Source organism: Perca fluviatilis, chromosome 9, assembly GCF_010015445.1.
Source record: "Perca fluviatilis chromosome 9, GENO_Pfluv_1.0, whole genome shotgun sequence".
In the NCBI taxonomy this organism is placed as follows: domain Eukaryota; kingdom Metazoa; phylum Chordata; class Actinopteri; order Perciformes; family Percidae; genus Perca; species Perca fluviatilis.
Window position 1 is genome coordinate 21,113,415 of NC_053120.1, and position 27,255 is coordinate 21,140,669.

Here is a 27,255-nt window from a genome sequence, read left to right on the forward strand (position 1 = left end):
CATCCTCTAGTGGTGGTCTCTACATGGGAACTAAACTGTGTAAATACAGACGAGGTAGTGAAAGGGAACAACACTTACTGTAAACTTCACACCATCTTATCTGTTTAGTGCATGGGAACACGATGTTTATCTTATAGGGGAAAGGGACCATTACAGGACAATGTTGTCTTTACAAACACTTGAGCTGGCCCTCCGTGATGCTGGAAGGCTGAGAGAGGCTTCATACAATGGACTACTGCTCTTTCTTGTTGTCATTTTAGCCCTCATGCTCGGCTGTGATCTGGGTAGCTTAGTCTCAGCATGCATACTGCCAGCAGCTTTAGAAAGAGACTGAAGGAAGTGCATTCTTCTCTTCTTTAGGAAATCCTTAATCCATGCAGGCTTGACTGTTTTTGCTTACTTTCTTGGCCATTCCTTGATATTTTCCCAGGGCTCAGGAGGTGGCAGCTTGATTGATGGGCTGATTTTGTGATGAAACATTGAACCGGTATGCTCTGTCACTGTTTGATTTAACCCCCAGAAAAAGGTGTATCCATTACCTCACCGTCGGAGGGAGGCTGAACCATGTTTGAAGTTTGAACTAGGAAATACTCCTTCAGGGCACTTGAGCCTGTCATACTCTAATCTGGGGAAGAAAACTTCTGACACTCAGCGATTTAAGTCTTTTAGAGGATGTTTCTATCATGACACCCGACTCACTCATCAACTATGCTGATTAACATTTTTTAGGAATGGGAAGTGCAAAAGTAGCTATTTATGTAGATTTGTGTTTCATTAAAAGTGATGCATGTTTGACAGCTTCCAATAGTTTCCAAATGTCCCCTGTTAAAGTTTGACATATTTGTGATCTTTGCACCCATCATTGGTTTTCGGCTGCATTTCAGTTTCTCAGCTGAGTGTTGTGCGCATTTTGTAATGCCCTTTGTCTTTGTAAAAGCAGCACATTGCTACAACACCAGATTGATTTCAACATGAACAAATATATTTTATATTTCTCTGGGGTACGTGGGGGCCGGACAGGGTGAGAACTGAGTGGCTGGATGAATGCTGGCATTGTCTGCTGGGGCACACGTACTCACTGCCTCACACACATACTCACTGCCTCTCTCACACACATACACACACACACACACACACACACACACACACACACACACACACACACACACACACACACACATACACACACACACACACACACACACACGCGCACAGAGTTCCTCATAGCGTCCTCCTTTGTTCTTTCTCGAAGACCCTGTAACACAAATAAACATTTGCCTGCTTTAGATTTAGACACCACATCATGCTCGCCTTTTCTTATTTTTCCAGTCCGATCCCTTTCCAGGCGTAGTGGAAAAGCTGAATGCGCCCACGCGCATGTAAGAGAGTGACCTTTAACCCCTGTCTCTGAGTGGCCTGCCCGTAAATGTTTCTTTCAAATGTGCTGCTCCTCATAACGTTCCTCTCAAACGGGAAGTCCCCTCATCTCTGGAGCTTTATGGGGAAATTGGGAACATTTCTGATGTGGTTTGGTCTCATGTTATCTCCTCTGAGATAGTGGTGAGACAAACATGTTACAGGAAAAGTTTGACATTTTGGGAAATATGCTTATTCGTTCTTATTCAATCTTTCTTGAGAGTTAAGCTGCTTCTCCGGGCTGCACATATTTAAACGGACTTAATTCAGACACGTGTTTGTTTATGCTTGTACAGATTGGGGGTGTAATATACGTGTCCACTAGGAAGCAGTGTCATGTTTAGCAAACCACAATGTAAAGAAAACGGAAAAGAAATCAAAAAACGGAAATCAATATTTTGGTGACAGTGTAAACAAACCACAATGTCCATGAAACAAAACGTGAAAGAATTTGGATTTTACCAGCGTAAATGGATGGGACACTGACAAGATGGGAAACAATATTAGGTGCCTTGCAGAGTTATTTACACTCAGGAGGCCAAGTAGTCACGCCAGAACTCTCAGCAAGAAAGCAAAGTGTATTCCTCAAAATGTCGAACTATTCCTTTAAGCTATTGCAACACACTAGAGCCCTGCCAGACTGCTAGTATCTGTGGTATCCTATGTGTGAGCTCTAGTTCCAGTCTGTGTACACCTTCGATACACACACCACATCCTCAGCCAAAGGCAAAGTTAGAGAGACAAAACACAACTGTTAGCCACATTTCAGATTTTTTGGGCCAGTCAGAGTGTGTTTTTCCAGTCTTGAAAAAGGCACCTTTATGTGACTGGAAACTGGTGGAGTGTGAGATCAGAGGATTGTAGCGTAAAAATAAGACGTAGGTCAGTGGGCGTATAAAGCTGTTTTTAGAAGTTCCTGAGAGAAAAGAGTGTGTGTGTTACTTTATTTTGGGCAGGAGGGAACGTGAGAGAGGTGTCGGGGGGAGGGCATGTAGGCGGTAGGGAAAAGGAGGAAGACATTATAGGTGATTTTCCACCCCGTCTGCACTACTTAAAACGTACACACCTTGTGTTTTTGAGGTTTCCACACAAAGCTGGCCTTGTGTGTCCTGTAACTGCCAGGAAGCAAGATCAGACATGGGAAAGAGCGTGATGGTTGACTAAGGATACAGTAGCCGACGTGGTGTCGGGTGGCACCAGGATAGCTTAGAGAAAAAGGTTGTGTAGTCTCTCAGTGTTAACTCCCACAAAGCTTAACTGGGCTGTCACTGGAGATGGAGAGGATAATGGAAGCAGTCGTTTCCCTCTACCTCCAAATGATGTCAGCCACAGGGCAAACACAACTACAGATGTACAAACAACAGTTCAAGTTGCATGATCCAGATTAGCTCATAATGGACATGAACTGTGTTTTCATAACTAATAGATTCTGGATCATGTGCGCCTGTTCCACATTCTGGGTTCCTTATGACTTTAGGCCATTGTGGCAACTTCAGAGCACACAGCTTGGGCACACAACACCAAGCCACAGTTAAGGTTTGTTCCAGTGTACAGTGGCATTATTATTGTTCTGCCACTGTTTTCTTTTCAATGTACCATCTCCCTGCCAGGGATTTTTAATATGGACGGATAGAGGCTGGTGAAGGAAGGAGCGACGCCTGTTGTGCCTCCTGTGTCTATCACAGGGTAATGAAAGAGGCTTTTTAGCAGCGACAGCAGTGAGGCTTTTTCAGGCATTCCTTTGACATGACCTAATTGAAGGAACACACTCAGGGTGGGGCGAGGACAAGCAGAAAGAGACCACTGTGCAGAGCTGTCAGCAGGATGGACAGATGAGAGAAAGAGGGTTGGTGTGATGGAGAGAGCAAGGAGGAAAGGGAGGGAGGACATCAAGGTGGACAACATTTACCCATGACATCACTAAGAGGAAAAGCTCCCCTCATTTTTTCCCCCCACAGCATGTGCTAAACGTGTTAGCCATGTTGCATGTAATATACACGCTAACCAACCGGCTGGCTGATTTCCTGACTGGCAAGGCAAAAATATGAGTTACAATCCAGGTCTTGTGTTAAAGTGTTATTTGATTTAGCAGCAGAGCAAAAACAAACCCTTGTCCGGTTCATTTAGCTGAGATTATCAAGCGACTAATTCACACCTCCAGTGTACAGTAAAGACATTATGTGACACGTGTGTACAGTAAGCATGCGCTGAAGCATCTTTTTGTCCATCAAAGCTACATAGTTAATGAAACGAAAGACTTAAGGGTGCATGATGGAGAGGTTAATTTGTAGAGGCTGTAATGTTTTCCGGTCCAATTAACGTCACACATACATCATGAGCACCCTTTCCGTGTATTTCACTGTTCTACTGTGCGTTTGTACACATGTGCAAGTATAGTACGTGTCGTCTTCATCTTGTCAAACCCTACTTAAGTCTGGGTGAATAGGGGGTCTACATATTGTCTTAAAGAAGATGACCTTCCAGTTTAAACACTCAGACATAAGTTGTTTTCCAGACTTCCAGGAATTTCTGAAGTTCCTTGAATCGTCAATCAAAGTGCTGCTGTGTGCTTTTGAAACGATCCAGAGTGAAAGGAAGTGGGGCGCTCGCCTCATGGGCAGGTAATCAGCCATTTAGACAAATTTTCCTACAGTGAGTTCCTCGTGCCAGGCATTGCCAATGCATTCCCTCAGAGTAGCTGCTACAGCTATCACTGGCAATAAAAAAGCTCAGGGGGTGTATGCAGCTTTCCTCGCCAGACAAATGTAATCCCAATCCTACTCCCATTTGTTAATGATTTACAAGTATTGTGAAATGGTCTCGATCTTCTTACCAGCCAGATGCTCATATCAAAGTGTCAGCCTCGTAAAGGGCCACATGCTCTCTTAAGCTTTAAACTCATCAATTAAATGGACCTCAGCAGTGGAAACCATAAAGACTCCATTGTTGATGCAAGTACAAAGACTACTTTACATTGTCCGTATACAATAACTTGTGTAAAACATCAGAAAAGATTCAAAGATGCCCATCACAATATCCTAGAGCACAAGGTCTTGATAGCCAGTTCGGCCGTGCGTGCATTTTGCTAGTGAGGAATGGTCCATGAGAGCTGTGTGGAGGCAATCCCAGCCTGCTGTTGAGTACAGCCCCTTTAAATGTAAGATCAAGTCCTCACAATGTTGGACATTTTTGCTTGAGAAAGTAGGTGCTGATTAATATTCTTTTCAGCGTCTTATCGTTGCAGCTCTAATCAATAAAACGATAAAAATGCCAACACAATACTACTATTTCTAGTCACTGTTCCATTATCTTTATTGTGACTATTATTGCCACTGTTCATCACACCCCCAACCGGCACCGTCAGACACCGCCTACCAAGAGCCTGGGTCTTTCCGAGGTTTCTCCATAAAAGTTTCTCATCACCGAGGTTTCTTCCTAATAGGGAGTTTTTCCTCGCCACTGTCACACTAAAATGCTTGCTCTTGGGGGATTTACTGTAATTGTTGGATCTTTGTATATTATAGAGTGTGGTATAGACCTACTCTATCTGTAAAGTGTCTTGAGATAACTCCTGTTATGATTTGATACTATAAATAAAATTGAATTGAATACTTTTTTGATACTTTACTTTGAGAAATGAAACCTTTTTTTCATTTAACAAAAGCCAAACTCGTCAAACTTAAAATTTTGTTTAAACACAAGCACCTGTACAAGAATTCTAATAGAGCTCTTAGTACTTGACAGTTGTCAATAGTCTGTTCTGGACACAGTTCAAGTGGTACCAGTAAAAACCAAGTCTTGAGTGTTGATACCTTGCCCTTCTAATAAACTTGCAGCCGAGCAGGAAGTAACAACCCCTCTCTCAAAGTATTTCCTGTCACAATCCATTTAACAAACTCAAACATGGACTTTCATCTCTTATCGTAAAGTTCACCTCATGTTGTGTCTGCTAAAATGTTTGGCTTGGTTGTGTCTGCACATTTCATTTTCTGATAAACCAAAGACTGCTAATTATGTGGTTTACTTGCTTGTCTGGGGAAAACTACCTTTGTGACGAATATGCCTCAAACCCTACACATCATGACACAAATATTAGTTTAGTGACAGTAAACTTTGCTATGTTCTGGTCAGAAAAAGGACTGCTGTGTTTACAGAGAAGTAAATATTCCTCCCCATTAAAGCGCTCAGTGCTCCTCAGACATATGGCCTGTCCTTGTGTCAGGGTTTTGGGTTTGAATTCGGTTGGTTTTGGTTCTGTTCTTGTTTCCTGTTTTTGTTGTGTATTTGTTCTGTTTTCTGTTGTAGCCCGTGTTTCCTCCCTTGTCTTGTCTAGCTGTAGTTCCTGTCTTGTTTTCCCGTGTGTCTGTATGTTCTGTTTCCTGTTTTATTTTGACAGTCTGGTTTTCTGTCTTGTCTTGTCTGATTTACTTCCTGTCTTTGGTTTTCCCTCCTTTGTGATTGCCCTAATGTGTTTCACCTGTTTCCCAGCCTAGTGTCACCTGTTGCTTGTTTTCTCATTACCCTGTGTATTTAGTCTCTGTTCTGTCTTTGTCTCTTGTCGGATTGTTGTTTGCTGTTCGGTGTCTCTTGTTTGTCCTGGTTTTGCCTGTTCCTGCCTGTTCCTGTCTGTTCCTGTTTTGGGGATTCTGCTTGTACCTGTTTTTGCCTTCTGTTTCCGTGACATCTTTTGTTTGGTATGGCTTTCTTATTTTTGTTTATTAAATCCTCCAAGCTCACACTGCCGTCGTCTCTGCATTTGGGTCCTACATCCTCTGACACCCTGACACCTTGTGTTTATAAGTCCATAGCTCTTGGCAGTTATTATCTGTCTACTGTACATTTCAATACTGATTAGAGTTCTACTTTATTGTGATTTAAGTACAAGCTTTATATTCTTTCCATCCTCTTCAACAGTTTTTACAGTTTGACAGTTCCTCTGCAGAACATTGCTTAACAGGTGTATCACATGGATATTTGTAAAGCAGACACCACCTCGCTCACTTCACTGGCCTTAAAAAGCAGTCTTGATGGTTTCAGAGGTGTCAAAAGTATTCACATTCATTACTCAAGTAGAAGTATGGATACTAGGGTTTGAGAAGACTTCTGTTGAAGTATCAACTCAAGCTTTTTACTCAAGTAAAACTGTAAAAGTACTGGTTTCAAAACTACTTAAAGTATGAAAGTAATGTAAGGGGTAAAAAATGCTATTAAGGACAAAAGCTTAGCCCCCCCAGGGGCCTAATAGTGCACTACCCCACCTCCACAATTTTTTTTTTCTAAAGACCATAATGACTATAATGTTATATTAAAATCATACCTGAAAACTCAGAAGGGCTGAAAAAGGTGACGCATCTCTTCTGTGTTTTTCAGACAACGGCAGCTACAGTCTGGTGTTAGAATCCTCTCCAGTGAAATATAGGCACACTTTTACACTGCTTAGCTGCCAGCATTTTAACCATGTTTACTCCAGCTGCTAGCTAACGGTAGGCTAACGTTACCTGCTGTGGACTGTAGTGTTCACTAGCGTCCCGTGCGGCGACGTTTCAGTTCTCTCTAATGTCCGTTTTCAGAGCATCAGAGAGAAGCGCATTTAAGTGACATCTAATAAGGCACCGAAATCTGCATTGCTATTCGGTCCGGTAGATAACGGTCGTTAAGGCACCTAAGGGTCTGTGCAGGTGCGATAGATCGCGCACAAACCAATAGGGTGTCGGAATGGTATATGTTTATACTTCTTATCCACCCACAATCAAATTCACTCTATCTGGATGGCGCGATTTATCTGGATAGATTTTTTATTTTTTTTTGTGTGTTTTTTTTGAAAGATGACAAGCCGGAATGAAAACCATCTGAACTGAAATAGGAGTAATGAGGCTATTTTTAAAATGTAAGGCGTAGAAAGTACAGATAATTGTGTGAAAATGAGGAGTAGAAGTAAAAAGTATGCTGTAAAATAATTACTCCAGTAAAGTATAGATACCCAAAGTGTCTACTTAAGTAAGGTGTCGGAAGACACCTCTGGATGGTTTATATAACTGCAGCTGTAAGATTTTTTTGGTGCGATTAGCATATAAGTGGAGTTCAGGCTGGAATAGTGTTCATGTATTGTTGTTTGTAAAATCAACCGCCCTGACAACGGCATAGCTTTAAGAGCGTTCCCAAAAAAGAAAAGCGTTTGCTCCTGCCACGGTGAAGTCTGGGTGCCAGAGTAAAATCTGGGTGCGCAATGTGGGCTGCAAGCGCTTAATGCCCTCACCGCGTGATCAAAACCGCTTCCCCTGCGCTGCCTCCCCTCATTGAAATGACTGGAGGCAGCGAGTTACCACACAGCAGTGTGAAAGCCCCATTGGACTTCTACAGAAGGTCTAAAGGCCACTCTTTAACATTAAAATCCTCACTGCACATGTACGTCTTTTGATTTATAGCAGCTGTTCTTGTGTCCAGTGTTAATCTGAACACTAACCTTTCTCTATTAAGAGAAAGTGGGCAAAGTCTCCACACCTTGACGTTTTAGGGAGTAAAAACTATCCATTGCTAGCATTAGACTCACTTCTCTAATCCTAACGGCTCCAAATATTGAGCTCTTCTTCTTCTGTGTGAAAACATTACTGCGGAAGTAAGGTCAAAAGTTCAATGTGTGCTGCACCCGTTGGCCGAATACGATCACCTGTGTTTTTTAGCCTAAAAATAATCTGTTTGTTTTATTAATGTATTTATTCATTTTTCAAATATAAATTATACTATGTACACATTAACGATTTTTTATTTATTTATAAATCAACCACAGCAATATCTTGGGGGTGCTATGGCAATCCTAGGTGTAGCTACAGTACCCCCTAGCCCCTCCCTGGCACCGCCTATGCAGCTCCTATCTAATTTTTTTGGGTGGTAGTTCTGCCTCTGAAAAGCCATCTCTGTAACTGTTTCCATGCTTGTTTGTGGCTTTGGGATACGTGCTTTTTGTCACAACATCATCTCTGCATCTGTGGCGCCGGCCCAGGCCTATTTACATACCTGTGAATCAAGCAGGAGGCCCAGAGGAGAAAGACATGCAAATGTGCGTTTGCCTTGGCACTCCTCAGTGCCCACATCAAGAGCACTTCTCTCAGAGTGGCAGGGCGGTCCAGCAGCTCTAACACAGGTTGCTTTTTAATGAGGAGGGCAAACTGAGGGCTCAGACTGAGTGGTAGTTATTCACCTCTACAGGTGCTCCTTTGAAATTCATGGGAAAGGAAAAATGCACTCATGTGGTACAAGATGTACACTTCTGAATGTATTCAAATGTTTGCTTTTAATGGCAGAGTTTTAGAGTTGCTGTGATTTTAAAGGGGGCATATGATCAAAAACCTACTTTTTCAGTGCTCATGCACATACATTTGGGTATCTGGTAGACATATTCTGATACCGGTATCGGCACCGATACCGGTATCATTATTGGCTCTGATACTGCCTAAAACGCTGGTATCGGGAAGTACTGGAGTTTATGCACCGATCCGATACCACATAATAAAGCCCTAAAGAAAATCTACGTTAAAGTGGTTTATTTATGTTCTTTTTCCGTTATAACTGACTGTCAAACTGGAGAATAAAAGAAAGTTCTGTGGCATTCATGGTTTGTGTTTGTTCATGTTTCTTAAGAGTTTAACCTGAGCCAGACCGACAACAAAGATAGAAATCATATCACATCCATACAGGGATAGTAGTATACAGTTAGTAAACATAATAAAATATATCACACACTGGTATCGGATTGGTACTCGGTATCTGCCGATACGCAAGTTCAGGTATCAGAATTGGTATCGGGAAGCAAAAAATGGTATCGGACCATCTCTAGTATCTGGAGGGCCTATCGACCTACAATCAGTACAATATGTACAAATGTACAAATGTGGGCTACCTAGATCAGAAAACAGGATTCAAAAAGCCATTCAAGCATGTAAACATGCTCTAGTAGAAACCCAAAATACAAGTATGAACCTGAAAATGAGCATGATACATCCCCTTTAAATATTGTATTGTCACTGATTCACTGATAGAGTTCAGATAAAATATTTCTGTTGTGTAGCTCATCAACATTTGTCAGTGTATTTGGAGCAAAGTGACTTGCAAGTTAAAAAACAATTGAACAAATACATTGATTTAATTAATACCTTTCACTTCTATAGAGAGAAGTAGCACAATGGCTAAGGTGTTCACAAGAAAATAAATTACTTTCTTAGTATCCATTTTCTCCTCGGAGGCAGCAGACACAGGAGAGACAAGTCATTTTGATTTACCCATACACGACTGTTTCTAGGCTGTATTGTTTTCCATTACACTATTCAGTATAATGGCAATCTCACTTTAAACCCGTGATTGATTTCTTGTCATCCAGAGGGGGTGTTTCAACCTTTCACTCTGCTCTGTTTGATATATGAGCATGTGTTTTCAATTCAGAATCTCCAAGCTTGGACTGTTTGGGTTTTTTGACAGTTTGATATAGCACTCTGACTCCCAGAAATCCTCCATGTTGAATGATCTGTCTCCATAAAGTAGTAGTGACCATCTTGTAGCCTATGTGTGGGCTGAGGTGCTGTTAAATATGATTGTAAATCTATTATCACCAAAGTGTGAGTCATACACTGAAACACACAGTAGATCTGGTCTTGTTTTCTGCCTAACTGTTCCAGATACATTTTTTATTTTTATTTATATTTTTTATTTAAGGGTTTGTTCCTTTTTTAAATAAAAGAGTCCCAAAAGCATAATGTTAGCCATGACTGTGAAAACTCAATGATAGAAGTGGAAAAACACCGTGAGCCTCCAATGTTCAAGGCTTCCCCAGGTTTTAGGTCTCGAGACAATAGATCTGGCAATGGCCGACCACAGCTGTGTTTGTGCTCGGATGGTGTACTGGAGTAATTCCCCTCTTCCTCCAGTTGACCCTCTGGCCTGAGCCAGGTTATCCCCGAGGGGCAGAGGGCGGCCGAGGCCAGAGGAGGTGGAGGGAGGTGAGTGCTGGTCTGTGGCTGCAGTCTAACTTCTTCCTTCCCTCTTGCCTCCTTTGTACACCACAGCCGCTGTGATCGTTGCTGTTTAGTCTCCGGGAGATTTGACTAAACATATCAGCAGATGATGATCAAATTCAGTAAAGCGAAGTTGACAATAGCGTCTTTAAGGAGCTATTCTTGGGGAGACTTTGTCAGGAATGCAGCAGCAGAGGACACGTGATAGAGCTGGGTTGTGTGCTTGAGATTGCAGCATCAGTTGGAGAAAAAAACAAATCCCCCCACAGATACACTTACATTGATTTCATCTGCGTTTAATGCATTCCACGTTTTACTGTGTGCTGAAGCTGAGTTTTTGGTTTCCTTAATGTGCAGTCTATTTCTACTTGATTGTGATTTACATCTGCTTATTTTGTAAGAACTCAGTCATTCTTGCTTTATGATGAATTCAACTGCTGTTGGTGAATCTCTCTTTCAGTCAATATCAATTGTAAAGTAGTTGCACTGGAAATTTTCTGTGTTGGGCACGTAATCCATGTGAATAAGAAAACTAACATGATCGATACAGGAATTCCCACTAAAAGTATTGAGTGCAAATAAATGTTTCTGTTAACATCCTTTTTTGTCAGGTAAACTTGTTTTTTTTTGTCTGAACTCTGGCATTGCTTTTATTCAATGTTAGATTTGTTCTTCAGCTGTTACAGTATTTTATTAAACGTGTCATGCAGTGCACATGAATACATCGCACAATAAGACTTAATATGTGCCACTCAGCTACCATAGTCGTCCAGCTGTGTCTCCCAGTGGCTCCAGCCAGGTGATCTGACCAGGATTTCACTCGACGCATAACCACGCATGGCCGGCTGGGCTTTTATCTCCTGCCTCTTCTGCTGCCACATGAAATAGACCAAACTGTATTTCACAGGGAGTCATACTTCATAAAGAAGTGGGTTGTTTGTGAGTAAAAAAAAGGCTTGCTGCTTCTTCTGTCAGACAAGTTTGTGTTTTATGATGTATTGTGCAGACTTTGTGGAACACAATGTGCTTTGTTTTTGTATCTGCATGGGTTTGTCTGTCCTACATTCAGCGGTGTGCTGGTTGTCATTCTACTCTTGAACTACAGATTTCCCAAATCTTGTATAAAAAGGGAATTCCCAAGCTTTATCTTGCTAATTCACCCATTGAAAAAATAAATAAAATAAAAGCACAAAGGTTTTCACTAAAACAAATGTATTTCCTGGAAAACGTGAATCAGTGCTGAGTGGCAAAACAAAGGGCTGAGTGTGTTGAGAAGCTCTCTCAGCCACTTATGTTTTTGGCAGCCATGCCAGAGTGACCTTCTCAACTGTGAAACGCTGAGATCTGCTTTACGTTTGCACCTGTTGGGAACACAAATGATTTAGACAAATGCAGTCAGATGTCTCTGAGATTATGTTTGCAAGAGGTGTTCAACGCCTACACAAGAGACCAAGCTCTGTCTCTAACCTTGTCTACGTTCACCTCTCTGTATCTATCTTTCTTTTCTCTGCATGTCATCACCTTCTGTTTCCTGCATAACTCACTTTTTACCCAGTTCAGTTACTGTCAAACCCAACATAACTCTACTGTTTTTTATAAATTATTTATGATTAGTTGGAAGTAATGTATTCTATAGAGAATGGATGGGAAAAGAAGAAAGAGCAGATCTGGCATGCAACAAAGGTAATAGGGCAGCATGCATCTTCAACTGCTTTTCTCTTGAGTGTAAAAACTGTCTGCGTTGAGTTCATGGACCTGTGCATCAAAGGGTTATTGTGAAAAGCGGTTGTGTAAGGCAACCCATGTTGAGGCTTGAGCATGATTAGGACGTTATCTGATGTTTGGATGGTTGAGTTCTTGCAAAATAAAAAAAATAAAAAAGCATCTTAAAGCTACAAGCAACTAGCTTGCACCAGACATCTGGGATCTCTGAGCTTTGTTTTTTTGCTCAGAGCAGATCCACAACTGTTGTGTGTTGTGTCATACCAGAGAGCAGAGGTGTACATAGGGTTAGGGTTAACCCTTGGATTACATAGATGCTAAAGGAAAGCTGTGGTCATGGTGGGGAAGGGGAGTATCCTCTTTCTTGCTAACTTCTCACTTATTTACTACTTACCACCTGTGCTGCCTCAGTGTAGCAACTGTGATGACAATGGAGAATGGAGTCATAAACAGGAAGGTAGAAACCTCAGAAAGATGTTACAATCAGAGGTCATCGCCGGGGATAAGTCCATTGAATATTTGGTTAGATTATGAACTTGTTTTGAAATATATCTGGACCCGGAAAATAATTTTGTAGTGCGCTGTTGACAACATAAACTTTATAGACTATTTCTTATTTTCAGACAAATTCACAAATTCGGACAGATGGACATCCAATCTAGGGCCGAAACTATTAGTCAATTAATCAATGACTCGATCACAGAAAATTAATGAGCAACTATTTTTGATTGAAGCATTACTCATCAATTCCGACTTATCCAATGAGAGCATTTTCTCTTTTCTGTTTCTCATCATTGTAAACTACATAGTTTTGGACATTTGAAGACATTTGCACTATTTTCTGTCAATTAGTGACTGAACTGAACGATAATTGATTAATTGAGAAAATAATTGGAAACTGCATTGCCACACACATCAACACACACTTCTTTGCCACTCAGTTTTTCTCAGTAAACAGTCTCTTCTTTCATGTGTTTATGTTAGAAACATTTGTTAGGAAGACGATGGGCTGCCTGTGGTGATTATTTTTATTCTAATACGTTCGTATGCTTTGAGTGCAGAGACCTCATCTGTTATATTCGCTGTAATCATGACGGCTCTCTCTAATGACAGGATGTGGATGGTGCTTCGCTGTAAATCTGCTCAGTTTTTCTGTTTTCTTATTAATCACATTCAGAAATATGACTTATTTCAAGTGGATTCCAAATTACTTGCCAAGAATGGATTTATTGGAAACGCTTGAATGCGCCCTCGTATTGGCGAGTGGTCTGTTTGTCCTGCAGGAGCGGCTTCAAATGAACGTCTGTTTTTCCTTATTTTTTAAAAGCAAGGATTCAGAGTAACAATTTCTTTGGCAATTTTAAACAGTCTGTTTCTGTTTACATTTTGAATCTTGTTTAAAACTATTGAAATATTGATTTAACAGAAAAAACACACTTATGTTGGGATTGCAGTGTACAAACACCTTCTGTTCTGTTATCATTATTATTATTTTAAAAACATCTCTCTTTCTTTCTTTGTTTCTCTCTTTAGTTGAAGCAGCCTGAAAAGGCAGCGGCGGCGGCTCACACTTATTTCCAGGCCAACCCAGAACATGTGGAGATGGGTCAGAACCTGGAGCAGTACAAAGACCTGCAGGGCGTTAAGGAGGACCACTTTGTGGACCGAGAAGCTCGACCTCACCAGGTAAGGCAGGAAATCTTAATATGCAAGTTTGGATATAGATATGTAGATGTTAACTTTTTAGTTATTTCTCACTTGTTTCTTCTCTTTTTATCCCTTTCCAATGGCTATTCCTGTTGCTTTTACCTGAGCATGTGTCAGATCATTACTGTAACCTGCTGCCATCTTTTTTCAATCCTGGCCAAATGTCTGGCGACTTTTTCTTCTTCACGTATTTCCTAAAGGTTTCCTAAAGTGCAGCTGTTGTCCCTGTGTAAAGTGTCCTTTGTGTTAATGGCCCGTAAAGTTTAATGACTGGAAACTCATATAGTGCTGGTTGCGGTGAAGCTGCAGAGTTTTGGATCCTTTGTGCTCTTATTCATTTCCAGTCTCATTCCACTGTCTCTATTATCTCTTTATCTTCAAGTCAAGCTCATACAAGTTCCTATGGCACCTTCTGGGAGAAGCTTCACACTCAGTACACACCTTACTACCTTATTATGCCATTTATAGCTGTACCTCAAGTAAACTTTGAAACATTACTGATAATTGAAGTTATTGTGTGTCTGTAACTTCCACTTTGCTGTCCAAGGCAATTTTTCTTTGGGGACCATAAATTAATGTACAATAGATAATATGTTAAATGTATTCCTATAGAAGTGACAGTGGGAATCATTTTTGACAGCTGTTCACTCAGCTTCAAACAAGGGATCATCGCTGCTGCAGGAACCTTGATGTGCACCAGAGGATTTGTAAAGAACTTTTATGAACTGGCTACAGGTTTACATTAAAAGTGACCAACAAATATTTGCTTATAAAAATGTCTAAGATAAATACGTCAATACACAGGCATATCATAAAGAGCTTTGATGAACAACACCGGAGGTCATAAATACTCCTTCCTAACTCCTAACTCTGATCCTCCGTCTCTCCTCTATGACAGCGCTCCTTCGCAGCAGCAGTGAGGTTGTATGATAACAGCGACCACAAAGGAGCCATCGCTCTGTTTGAAGAGGCTTTGGTGGAGTACTATAAAGCAGATTCAGAGTGCCGGGCCCTGTGTCAATGGCCGCAGAAGTTTGAGGGCCACGACCACCTCCGCTACCGTTACAGCCTCCATGAACTCGTATCAGGTAAGAGCCAACATCTGAAGAGGTTTACTCCAACAGAAAACTGTTGTTAACATTCATCAATCCTGTATTTATCCTCAAGCAGCACAAAACAAGTGATGTAAATAACCAGGGTTCTAATAAGGCCACATATATTGCAATACAATCCCAGCATGCACATGGACATGATGTGGATTTTGGATGTAATTTGTTTGTGTAATCAGCTGTATTTATTCTTAAAATGGCAAATCAGAGAAATAATTAACTATTTAAGTTTCTAATTGTAGAACCAGGACTTTCTCGTTTAGGTTGTGGTTTAAATTATTTACACCATTTTTGTGTTACATCCATAACAACATGTTGATGCTGAATAGATGTTGATATGACAGCTGGCACTAATAAGAAAAAAACATGCAATATACAGGAAAAGTAAACAGTAAGATGCAATCTGACACTGGTTCAAGCTGTTTTCGTGTGAATTTTATTGTAGCATAATAGCATATTGTGATATTTTATTGCTATAAGGAAATTATGTCTTATTTGACCACATCAATGCATTAAAGCTTGCTCAGATGTTCTTTGCCTTCTGAGAAACCCTGCCTTGTATTTTCCGTTGATTTGTAAATACCACTTTGTATACATTTTTAGACTCCGTCCTCTGACAGTCAGATCCTAAATCCTGTCTTTAGTTGATTCTGAAAAGTCCCAGAGGTTCATTACATGTTCTTAGATGAAAGGAATGAGACTGTCTAGTTGTGGAGCATTTCATCAACTTGTTCTGACTTATCCAGACTTATTCCTGTCTTATTATTGGTTACATTTGAACTTCAAATTATTTTGTTAATATTTGTTTTCATCAGCTTTTACTGGCACTCCACGTGTTTTAATACAGAGATTTATATGTCAGTGCTTTGGACTTAAATTTTGTGAAGATATAAAAAGGTATAAATACATGTCTAACTGCAAAGGCTTCAGAGCAGATTTATAGGTACAAATAGGAGCATGGCCAGTACAGTGTAATCTGTGGGGAAAACAAACACAAGTAAGGACATAGACATCAGGTCCCTTACACAGATGTTGGATTTTGTCCCACAGACTTCCTTCAGTTGTTCATTATCTGATCATTGGCATTACTTAAATAGGTGAGATTGCATTACAGACCCTTGGGAGCTACTAAACTCTACTTACGATGTAATTAAGATGTTTTCAGACATGATGTTGAAGACTAATGGCACATGCCAGACCCTAACTAATTGGTCGAATTAATATATTGATTTTGGGAGTATTAAGTTGGCACTGTATTCTTTTAGCAAACTCTCTACACAAACAAACATGCATATCCAGAGGAGTACTGCTCTACACTAAATCAAGACATAAAATTCTTTTACAAAGTCTCTTAGAAATTAATCAAATGAACAACAGTAAGAGCCCCAGTAAGTGTCGATGTGTTGAGTGATATTCTCTGAGCTGGACTGTGTTCAGTTTAAAGTCCTGGGATTTGGTAGACATACTCAATTATCGTATTTGACAGTCCAGAATAGCAGCGTGAGTGCACCCAAAACCCTGCTGATACAAGTCTCACCTCTGTCACTCTTTAACCTCACTTAACCTTGTTTCTTTACTGCAACCTGAGGGCTTTTTCTTGGCATCTCCTTTTAACCCTCGTATTATGTTGAAAAAAAAATGACATTGATGATGTTATGGGTCAAAATGACCCGTACAGTGCAAATACACTCAAAACAAACTTTTTTTCCTCATCACAAACATTTTTTCCCCCAAAACTGTTTTTACCAATTATTTAGTGAAAATATTTCCGGTATACACTTGCATATTCCATGCATAGTAGCTAGATTTGGCATCCTAGGATGCCCATATTTTGATGCCATACTTGGGAGGCTTGTTGGGCATGTACTGTCAGAAGGGACAGCGCCCCCTGAATGGAACAAGGTGTTCATCTACAGTGACATGGGGACCAGGATTGTACAAGACAGGTACAATTTTGACCCATTCATCCCATACATCTCTGATCTCAGCTAGTTTGTCTCTTTCACTCGACCAGCTCTGGTGTTGCGGAACACCCAAGCTTTCGTATGAATTGACTCCAAAGACATTGTTGCTAGAAATATTGGCCTTCCACTCTCATCATTCCACAGACTGACAATTGCTCTCGATCTCGAGACACTTTACAGATAGAGTCGGTCTAGACCACACTCTATAAATTCCAAAGCCCAACAATTACAGTAATTCCCCCAAAAAGCAAGCATTATCAGTGGCTGTTGCTACAGTGGGCGAGGAAAACATCCTCCCTTTTAGGAAGAAACCTACCGGCAGACCCAGACTCTTGGTAGGCGGTGTCTGACGGGCCGGTTGCTGATGTGATGAACAGTGGCAATAATAGTCACATTAGAGATAATTGAACAGTGACTTTGAGGTAGTCATGAAAGTTCATGTCATAGCAGGGCACATCGTGTCATACTGAGTAGTGCAGTCTCCAATACCGGATCCTGACTACTCTGTGCGTATGAGCATCACAGCAGGGTGTTGCGGGATGTAACGTGGCACTGCAGAGCATGGGTGGATGCTGCGGACGCAAAAGGACTAGGATTTCAATGTATGCATGCAAGTCAATCTGATCCAGTGACTTCCATTTCTTTTGAAATACACACCTCCCCTGCAAGTTGGTCATGTCCACTATGATCCTATCTATTGGTTGGGATATGAAGAGATGAAATGGTGATTGAATATCATCAACTAGTGTGGCAGAAAATCTTGTGGGGCTTGGAGTCATCTTGATGACAGTCTGCCTTGGCGTCAGTGTTTTGATGTTGACCATTTTATGTTAGCATCTTTAGCTGTCCATGTTGAGGATGATTGCTGCCCATTGTTTTCAGCTAATGTATACTACACCAGACTGGTCCCCTGAATCCTCTTCATCATAGGAAAATTCACAATCCGGATCGTCAATAGCATCGAGCGCACACACACACACACACACACACACACACACACACACACACACACACACACACACACACACCCACACACACACACACACACACACACACACACACACCTAAATGGGTGTTGAAAGTCTCCGGGTCAAAATGACCCGCAACATCATCTTTGTATACAAACTCTGAACAGACATTCCACTACACATCAGTGTGTCCACATTTTATGAACAAGTTCATGACCCTAAATGAGGAAATGTCATACAATTTCATGGAGAAAAAGATAGGTTAACCAGTATTTTGGTCAACACAAAAACGCAAATGGGTCAAATTGACCCTTAACATAATATGAGGGTTAAAGGAAAATTCTGGTATTTTTGTATGGTTTCCACTCATTTGTTACAAATCACAAATGTTATTGTTGTGTGGAATTCCAGTTTCTAGTTTGGTGCTCTGGCTTTCTGGTTCAGACGCATGTTATGACATTATTAAGATTTAAATTTTCAATTTTTTTGTGTTTTCTTAGTTTGACAGTATAGCTTGTTAATGCGAGAATGTTTGGCAGGTGAGTCTTCAAAAAGTTTAATTTTAGGTATTAGAGCTTCCTTAGAACACCTGAATGCACCACATGGTAGCCTTTTCCATGCACAGTCCATGCTTTCAGTTATAGCTTCCAGTATTTTTTCAGTGGTGTAAATTTGACCAAAGTAGGCAACTAATTGTTTACTATTTTATTTATTATGAGTAACATGCCATTTTATACCCTAAGGACATAAAACAATGTCTGCCTGTACAGAAGGGACAATACATTCTTCAGCTATAATATGGTCTAGAAAACTGCCCCTCTCCCTGCTGCTGCTTTCTGTGTCCTAAACACACTAAGGGCCCTATCTTGCACTCAGCGCAATTGCCTTTGTACACCGACGCATGTATCATTCCTATTTTGCACCCGACGCACAGCTGACTTTTCCCTCACGTCGGTAAATTAGGGAATGTATTTGCGCTCCCGGGGGCGGTTCAGCGAAAAGAGGAGGCGTGTTCCGGCGCAAACGTTACTTGGTGCTATTTTGCAGTTTCAGAAAACAATTCCGCCACAGACCAGGAAAAACCTGGTCTAAAGTCAGTGGCGCTAGTCTAAAGTCAGTAGCGCGTTATTCAGATGCTATTTTAGGAGCGCATGCTTGGCCATAATGTAGTGTGTGCACAACGCGCATACACTTTGCTTCTCTCATATACACAGACACAGCAGTTCCCAATTTTGCAAACCATACATACAAGGAAAAATATTACTGAAAATGCGCTTCAGGTGTTTGGATAGATCAGGAGGCACTTACAGTACAGTCCTCAAAAAGTCGCAGCATTCTTTCTGGCTTGTTGTGTCTTATACAACATTAACATGAATCATGGATGTGTTGATGACATAAATGAGGAAATATTAGAGGACTTAAGGAGACGTGATGTTGAACTACGGTGGGATTGGACATTGCACTCCTGGTGGAGCGGGTGGACGGAGGAGTGGGGGGAGGAGGAAGGGGCACAACAGGAGCAAGTGGTGCGTTTGGAGGCCCATGCTCCATGGCTGCAGCAATCCTTTCCAGACTTGAGGAGACGCGCCCGAGAGGCCGCAGCAACATCGCCACCCGGTCAAGACGGGCATTTATTACTTTTCCGCATCACGGACAGCTCCCGCTGGCATGCACCAGGCAAATGTGCCGTCATAATAGCAATCCGCCACGGAACAAGCGCGCCTGCTCTTAAAGGGAATGTGAGATGACGCTCTGATTGGTTTATTGCACGTTACGCCCAAACCACACCTAGCTACTTCAGACCAAACCATTTTAGATTTGCGTCGGGCGCAAGAGTAATTTATCCCGCCGGTATAATAGCAACAGCGCCCGAGATCCATCCACAAAGCTTTTCACGTGCGTTTCACGTTTGATACTTGCGTTTCAGATCGTTCAAATAGGGCCCTAAGAGCAGCTGATCGACAGAGGTCACTATAAAAAAAGTTGCAGATCAGCCCAGCAGCCACTGGCATTCGTCAAACTGGTAGTTACTGTTAGAGCCTTAGTGTTATTCCATCATCAAGTGTTAGTCATACAGTTTTAATGAGCTTCAAATAACGAGCATTAAGCTCACCTTTTATGCACTGTGTTATTATTTTAACTTGTTTACAACATAGCAATCAACCTCAAATGTCTTCCTAAATAGACTCAGGCGTTTTCAGATGTGGAGACAAAAAAGCACCAGATCATAATTACGTGATTATACTGTTATACATACACATCTACTTTAGTTGGTGGTGCTTTTGATGACACAAGTCAGGCCATTCTCTCTCGAAATTGAGACGGGTTTTGTGCAGTAGCCGCAGCTTAATTGCTGACGAGTGTGCTTTGTCTCAAATATGTATGGCTGGGGTTGCATAAACACAGAAACGAAGGCTAATTAGTTTTGGCCGTGCTTTGTTTGATTTACAATCAGGGGATTATTTTCCATAGCACCATTCTAGAAAAGTCTGTGATTATGATGTTTATTTGTGTTCAGATGTACTTATGTTTTTTGTGAGAGTAATATAATCTGTTGTGTGAGTTAAATAAACGAGAAAGCTTTTCATAGAATGACTTCCTTGTGTAGTGGTTTAATTTTCAGGAAAAAAATTATACCCTTTACAGTCCTGCGTGATTCTAAGCCTAAAAACATTTTATAACTCTGCTCCTCTGAGACTCTTGAAGAGATCTAAACAGACCACTACTCTGCTGTCTGAGGGTGAGGAAAGTTACGCTGCAGCTGCTCAAGAGTGACCTCACTGTACATTCACGCTCACTAAACACACACACCAGCATGCTATCATCCAGTCGGCTGGCTCTTCTCCCGGGGACATAAGGAAATGATGTGTTGCACCCTGTGAAATCTGTTGTTCCACAGGTGGTGATAAATCCTGTTGTTTGTCAATCCCTCAGGGAAGACAAAGACATGGAAGCACTTTACTGTTATAAAGAGAACAACATTTAGTTGATCTACTTCACAGCGACAGGGAACAACACAATGACAAATTTGATTTGCTACAGCTTGTCAAGTTAAACTCATTCCAGTGTTTTTTCTGCAACAAACCCTTCACCGAAACTGGACAACAGGAAACAACAGACACCACTTTCAACATTTGTTTTATACACAGTTCTTATTATTTACAGCATAAGGACACATAATGAAAAGCTCTCATGTTCAGTGCGGTTCTACAGTATATAGTATGCAATAGACAAATAATTGGCCAAACCGTTTTGTCTATAGTCCAAGGAAATTTGTGTAATGAGCTTGAGATTCTCTTGCTATTAGACGGACTGTAATGCTAACAAGTAATTCATTATTTCCTAGCTGTTTTTCAAGTGGTCTTTTAACCCTGAGCCGATATCACACCAATGATCTCAGCAGACTTAATGGCTGTGGGCAAGAGACCATACTGTAGTGATCAGGGCTGTCGGACTGGGGGTGGAAATGTGAGGATGCTAGAATGAATAGCTGTGGATGCGGTGAGGCGTCCATAGAGAATGCCTTTCTACAGGGCCCAGAATTCTGTGCTACGACCCCGGTAGTGACCATTGAGCATATTATGTAAGTGCATTAAATTTACAACATACCACAGAAGGTCTCATAACTGACTCAATAGGCCCAGCGGTATCAGTCACTCTGTAATGGAAGCTTTGGCCACTGTTCTGCTTTCATATAAATAATGTACTGTTTTAAACTATTTATCTTAGAATCAACCAATACAATAGTTTTGTCACAACTGTGTAAACAAGACATCTACTGCACGTCTGTTAGTCCTGGAGGAGAGGTAGGTAGGTAGGTAGGTTAAATATTTGAGACATAGGGTTTACTGTCAGTGGATGCTGATATAAATGTTTTGGACTGAATGTACCAACTGGCTAATCAGTATATTTGACCCTATTGGTATCCAGCCCCTAAACCAACACTCAACGTAATAAGAAGCCAAATGCTACATACTACTATCTCAAAGATAAGCTGATGATCTGAAAACTGATCTGAAACCATTTTGTTGCAGATCACTTCACTCAGGTGCTGCACTGTGAACACGAGTGTGTTCGAGACCTCGCCACCCGGCCAGGCCGCCTCTCACCCATGGAGAACTACCTGCCTCTGCACTACGACTACCTTCAGTTTGCCTACTTCCACGGTAAGTTGTTCAAGGAATTTAAGACTTATTCAGACCTTTTAGAGGATTTACTAATTGCTGATTTCATTTTTAACCACTTTTCTGATCTCAAACATTTTTAAAACACTTCCCGAACATCTATCTGACTATGCTTGGTGTAATTATGAACAAAGAAGATGGATACACCCATAGGTCACACACTTACATGCACGTACAAGAACTCATGGTGACCACAAAAAGCTGCAGACAGGTTGAGTCAGTCAACAGTTGGCCGCACCCCGTTTAGAGTTTCACAAGTATTAATGACATTATATGGTGTGTGTTTGTGTGTCTGTCTGGGCAACTTTTATACTATATGGCATATGCAGTCTGATGTAGGGGCTCTCAGGTGTGTGTGTGTGTGTGTGTGTGTGTGTGTGTGTGTGTGTGTGTGTGTGTGTGTGTGTGTGTGTGTGTGTGTGTGTGTGTGTGTGTGTGTGTGTGTGTGTGTGTGTGTGTGTGTGTGTGTGTGTGTGTGTGTGTGTGTGTGTGTTGAAGTAGTGAAAAACTTTTCTAGACAAGGGTGTTGGCACAACAACAAAGCGTATAGTTGGGAAAAGACAGTGTGCTGAGTGGTTGTGAGATCACCACATTATACTTAATGACCCATAAGCATGTGGCTCTAATAAAGCTAAGTGGATCATTGGGTCTGTGCAAACACACTGAGCAGCAGCAGCTGCTGGTGTGTGTGTGTGTGTGTGTGTGTGTGTGTGTGTGTGTGTGTGTGTGTGCGCGTGTGCGTGCGTGTCTTGTCTGTGTTTATAAGGCTATTGAAGTGTGAAAAGTTTTTTTTTTGTTTATAAAAAAGTCTCAGTGAGTCAGATATTCTGTATCATAAAGTTGGAAATGGCTCACATGCCATCTTTTTAATATACATAAAAAAAATATTTTCCCTGATATCGAAACTCATATACTTATAATACTATCTATGACTGGCATTGTTCAACCATATCCATTCACTATATTTGCATTCTGCGTCTTTATTCATTGTTACTGGCAGTCCTTATTTTCCATGAGTGTGTATCCAAACAATGCATGCATGTACTGGGCAAGTTGCGGAGATTGAAAGTAAATGCTAGTGTTATGCAATCGTAAATTCTGTATTACCACTTTGGACATCTCGTTTAGTTTTTTTTATTAAAGCAAGATTCAATGAATCCTCAGACCGTGGTTTGTTCGGTTTGTAATCACAGGTGTAACAAGAAAATCTATATTTTTATGGGGTTACTCATAATATCTTTAATGAACATTGCTTTACATACTTGTCTGTCTTCCAAAACATTTAATGGGGAACACAAATACCTGGTAGGATGATGCATCCTTGCAGAGGAAGGGTGCTTTCATCAGTTATATTTCTTAACATACCTTAATCTTAAATAAATATTAATTATGTTAAACATGCACTTGTTAAACCACTTGTGTCTTACCCACTTTAAAATGAAAACAGTGTATGATTTGTATGTTGGAAATCCTGTTTTCGAATATAAGGCTACTTCTTTACAACACTGAGCCAAGTTTGTTTATATCCAGCATAACTAGATTGTATGTTTTAGCAGCATGGTGTGTGTATTAAATACAGTATGATTTTTACTTCTTCTTCTTTTAAGTACCAGCATTGTTCCTGTTAAAAATGTAAATCTAAGTCCGTAATCTGAGTGCTTTAACACCCAGTAGCACTGTGGCCTGCTGTGTTTCACACTCCTCAGTTGCTCCACACCACAGTGCAGCAGTGGACGTTTGCCATCACTCAGTAGAAGTATGCTTTAGCTGCTTAAGTTTCCGAAATAAATTCTCAAAGAGGTTTTCTGTTTGACTGAGCTTAAACCTCCAGACTCTTGTTGACCAGAGAACACGCAGCTGACAACAGCAGATACTACGCAGCTTTAGCCTCGGCCAAGACAGGGAGTCTTTGGCTAACCCTGCACCTTTACAATAATGTGTTTGTGTGTGCACTTAGTGGCTTTTGTGTAGAGCAGAAGGTGTGTGTTTGTGGATCTGTGGTTGAATGAATATATAGGATGACAGTAGAGAATGGTCCTGCTGTATGTTTTTCTCACTTCATCAGTGTCGCGAGTGACAACTCCTGAGTCCTTACAAGCCTCCTCAGAATCGGCCGTGTGTGTGTATGTGTGTATGCGTGCATGGGTGCGTGTGTGCTTTTTCCACTATGTCAACCAGTGCAGGTTTTGTTCCATTGTGGTAATGGTTTGGGAATGTCATCCATGATAGATACATTTCCAAATTACACACACACATGGATGTGGTCATCCAGTAGATAGGTCAGCAGCTGTAAATACACAGCTCCATAGCGCTACTAGAGGTTAAAAAAAAAAAAAACTCCACAGGTTACTTTTAATTGTGTTCACTGTAAACCAAACAGAGAAACCACTTCAATTTCTTTCTGTCTCTCTCTGCAGTGGACAGGCTGGATAAGGCGCTACAGTGCGCTCTGACCTACCTGTTATTCCACAAGGGAGAGGAGTCCATGACAGACAACGTGGATTACTACAGAGAGGTGCTGGGACATGATGGCAAGCCAAGAGAGGTGAGGATCTGCTGTTCTCCTCGAGAAATATAAGAAATACAAGCTTGTTCTCCTCTGAGATTTAAGTGTAGTTGGTGGGATAGTTAGTAGAACTTCATTAAGTATAGTCTTTAGTAAGTTCAACATTATACTTTTGAATCATAGGGAATGTAGGGAAGGAGAATAGAGAGGAAAAGTGTGGATGTGAGGGAAAAGGAGGAGAGGTTGCAGGCCGTTTGCTGTATTTCTTGGATGAACTTGCTTCTCGCCACTTGGCAGCTATTGCCGCTTAAAGTTTGCTTTTCACTTGTATATGTTCTCCATCCAGCTGGAAGTATTAAGCAATTAGCATTTTGCTACGTCAATGTGTTTACAACAACATATTTCTTCCTCAGGGCATGCTCCTTATTATTTCCTTGCCCCCTGGTATTCACAACACTCTGAATGATTAAAGGCTGAATGTCTGCCCGCTAGAGCAAATTAAATTAGTTAAGTCTGGCTACCCATCAGCCACTTTAGCATCAAGAATTTCTTCTTGTGAGGGGAACACAATTAATTGGGAGGCAGTTTGGGACAACATTTTCCACTGTTTCAAGAACCCAAACCACCAGTATATCCACTTCAACATATGTCATAGGACATATTGGACTCCTCAGAAGAGATACGTCTCGAAAGTCATTCCCACTCCCTATTGTACGTTCTGTCAACCTGAACAAACTGGAACTTTCCTGCATATGGTCTGGGAGTGTGAACAGGTGCATGAGTTCTGGCACAAAACAACATCAATAATATATGTGATAGGATATCTAATCCCTACTGACGCGATTTTTTTGTTACTTAATGATGACTAAATTACACCTGCTCGAGAGACAGAGGAAGATTTGGCTGGTCAGCTCAACTGCAACCAAGAAAATGATAGCTCAACGCTGCCTTGTTCAATTTGTGTTTCTCTGTTCTGTGCACCATCTGATATTACCTGGCACATATTGTGGAATTTGTTCTGTATGTCTGAATGATAAATGGTGCTAATAACAATAAAAAATTGATCTGTTCCTAAAACTCTGATCAGCTGCTTTGAAAAGTCAAGCAGTGCCTAGTTTAAGTCTCAATTACAAAACCTCTTTTTCCTAGAAAGCCTGGTACTCATTATAGCAAGCGAGGCTCTCAGAAGGACTGTGTGAATGTGCGAGTGTGTTTTGCTGATATCGCATATGTGTGTGAGAGATAAAGAGAGGGCGACGTGTTGCAGGTCATGCTTATGTTTTTCTACTCATAGCTTACATTTTTCTAGCCCTCAAGTCTTTCCAGTCCCGTCAGTTTACAGTACATTCGTTGGCCCACAGATTGCCTCTCCTCTCTGCGTCCTTCGGCATCGGGGAGCTCATTTAACAGAGCCCTAGATCTCAGTGCCAGGCCCGAACTGCCTCCCTGCCAAAGAATCCTGCCTTTCAGGAATGGTGGAGGAGGAGGAAGAGTCATGTAAGAGTGCCCACAAAAGTCTCTGGAACAATTCGGGGGCTGTTTGTTTTGGGGGTGTTGGAAAAGAGGAATTCTCTCTTTACTGGATGCTACTGGATTCTGAAGTTTCATAATAGTCATGATCCTGGCCTTAACTCCAACCTCCTCTCCCCTTCTCACACAGACAAAAATAAAACACTTTCTGCACCAATTGTTGCTTTATGATCCAAGTCTTGTGAAAAAGCTGATTTTTGCTTCAATTCAAGTTTTTACTTCAGGCAGGAAACAGTAGTAAAACTGTCCCTGTGAGAGGACAAAAAGAAAGAGAGGCCATCACACTCCATTAGTCGTGGCACTGAGGCGAGGGAAAGAGAAACTTATTCTGGTTCACTTTGTAAGGGTGAGGAGAACAAGAGTACACTGTCACTTTAAGAGTTTGGAAAAGTTATGGTGATGAGCTTTGATAAATGAAAGATCAACATTAAAACATTAATAATTTTGTCTCTACTGTAACTGTGAGCATGAAAATAATGCAGTGATTTAAAAGACGATTTTCTCAGCTAACAAATTGGCATACTGTTAAATAAAACATGTATTTCTCAGTTATTTTCCTACTTTACGTCTGTCAAGGACAAAAGCATGTGTTTACATTTACTTTAATGACTCAGGAAACTGTTCACCATAAAATGGTGTGTTTGTGTTCTCAGGAAGCTGCATGGTACCTGAGGAGGCACAAACAGGAACTGGAGCTCCTTCTGATTGGCAGCAAAACCATGGGTGTGGAATTTACAGAAGGGGTGAGTTAACAGTGTACATACATTATCCCAAATCTTGTTCATTTTTTATGTGCAACTACAAACTCAAAGCAGACTGCTAGTATTCATTGAAAGATCAGCAGTGCCCTTTAATTCCTAGTTTTGCCCAGAAATGAAAAGAGACTGTAATTTAACGGGCGGTTATCCGTAAGCCAGTCCACATGTGTCTGATGCAGAGCAGATCTCCTGCTGGGTGTGTAAACACATTAGTGTGTGCCCCTGCTGCCTGGCTGACTCAAAGCAGGGTAACAGGTGTCTGGCACGGCCACCGCGCACTACTGTCTTCTCAGCCAACAGCGACACCTGCTGGCCACTTTGACACGTTATATTCAACTTTTCTTTGTACACAGCATTTATGAAACTACATGTGAATAATCTAAATC

General features: G+C 41.1%; 1 protein-coding gene across 1 annotated transcript in view; it reads left to right on the forward strand.

Moving 5' to 3' along the window:
• p3h2 (prolyl 3-hydroxylase 2) overlaps positions 1-27,255 on the forward strand; it is a 66,777-nt gene that overhangs the window by 33,781 nt on the left and 5,741 nt on the right. Inside the window, exons 2-6 of the mRNA XM_039811301.1 lie at positions 13,677-13,829; positions 14,749-14,938; positions 21,926-22,057; positions 24,493-24,620; positions 26,765-26,854. Of these exons, the coding sequence (XP_039667235.1) occupies positions 13,677-13,829; positions 14,749-14,938; positions 21,926-22,057; positions 24,493-24,620; positions 26,765-26,854 (693 nt within the window). The remainder of the gene's footprint in view (positions 1-13,676; positions 13,830-14,748; positions 14,939-21,925; positions 22,058-24,492; positions 24,621-26,764; positions 26,855-27,255) is intronic.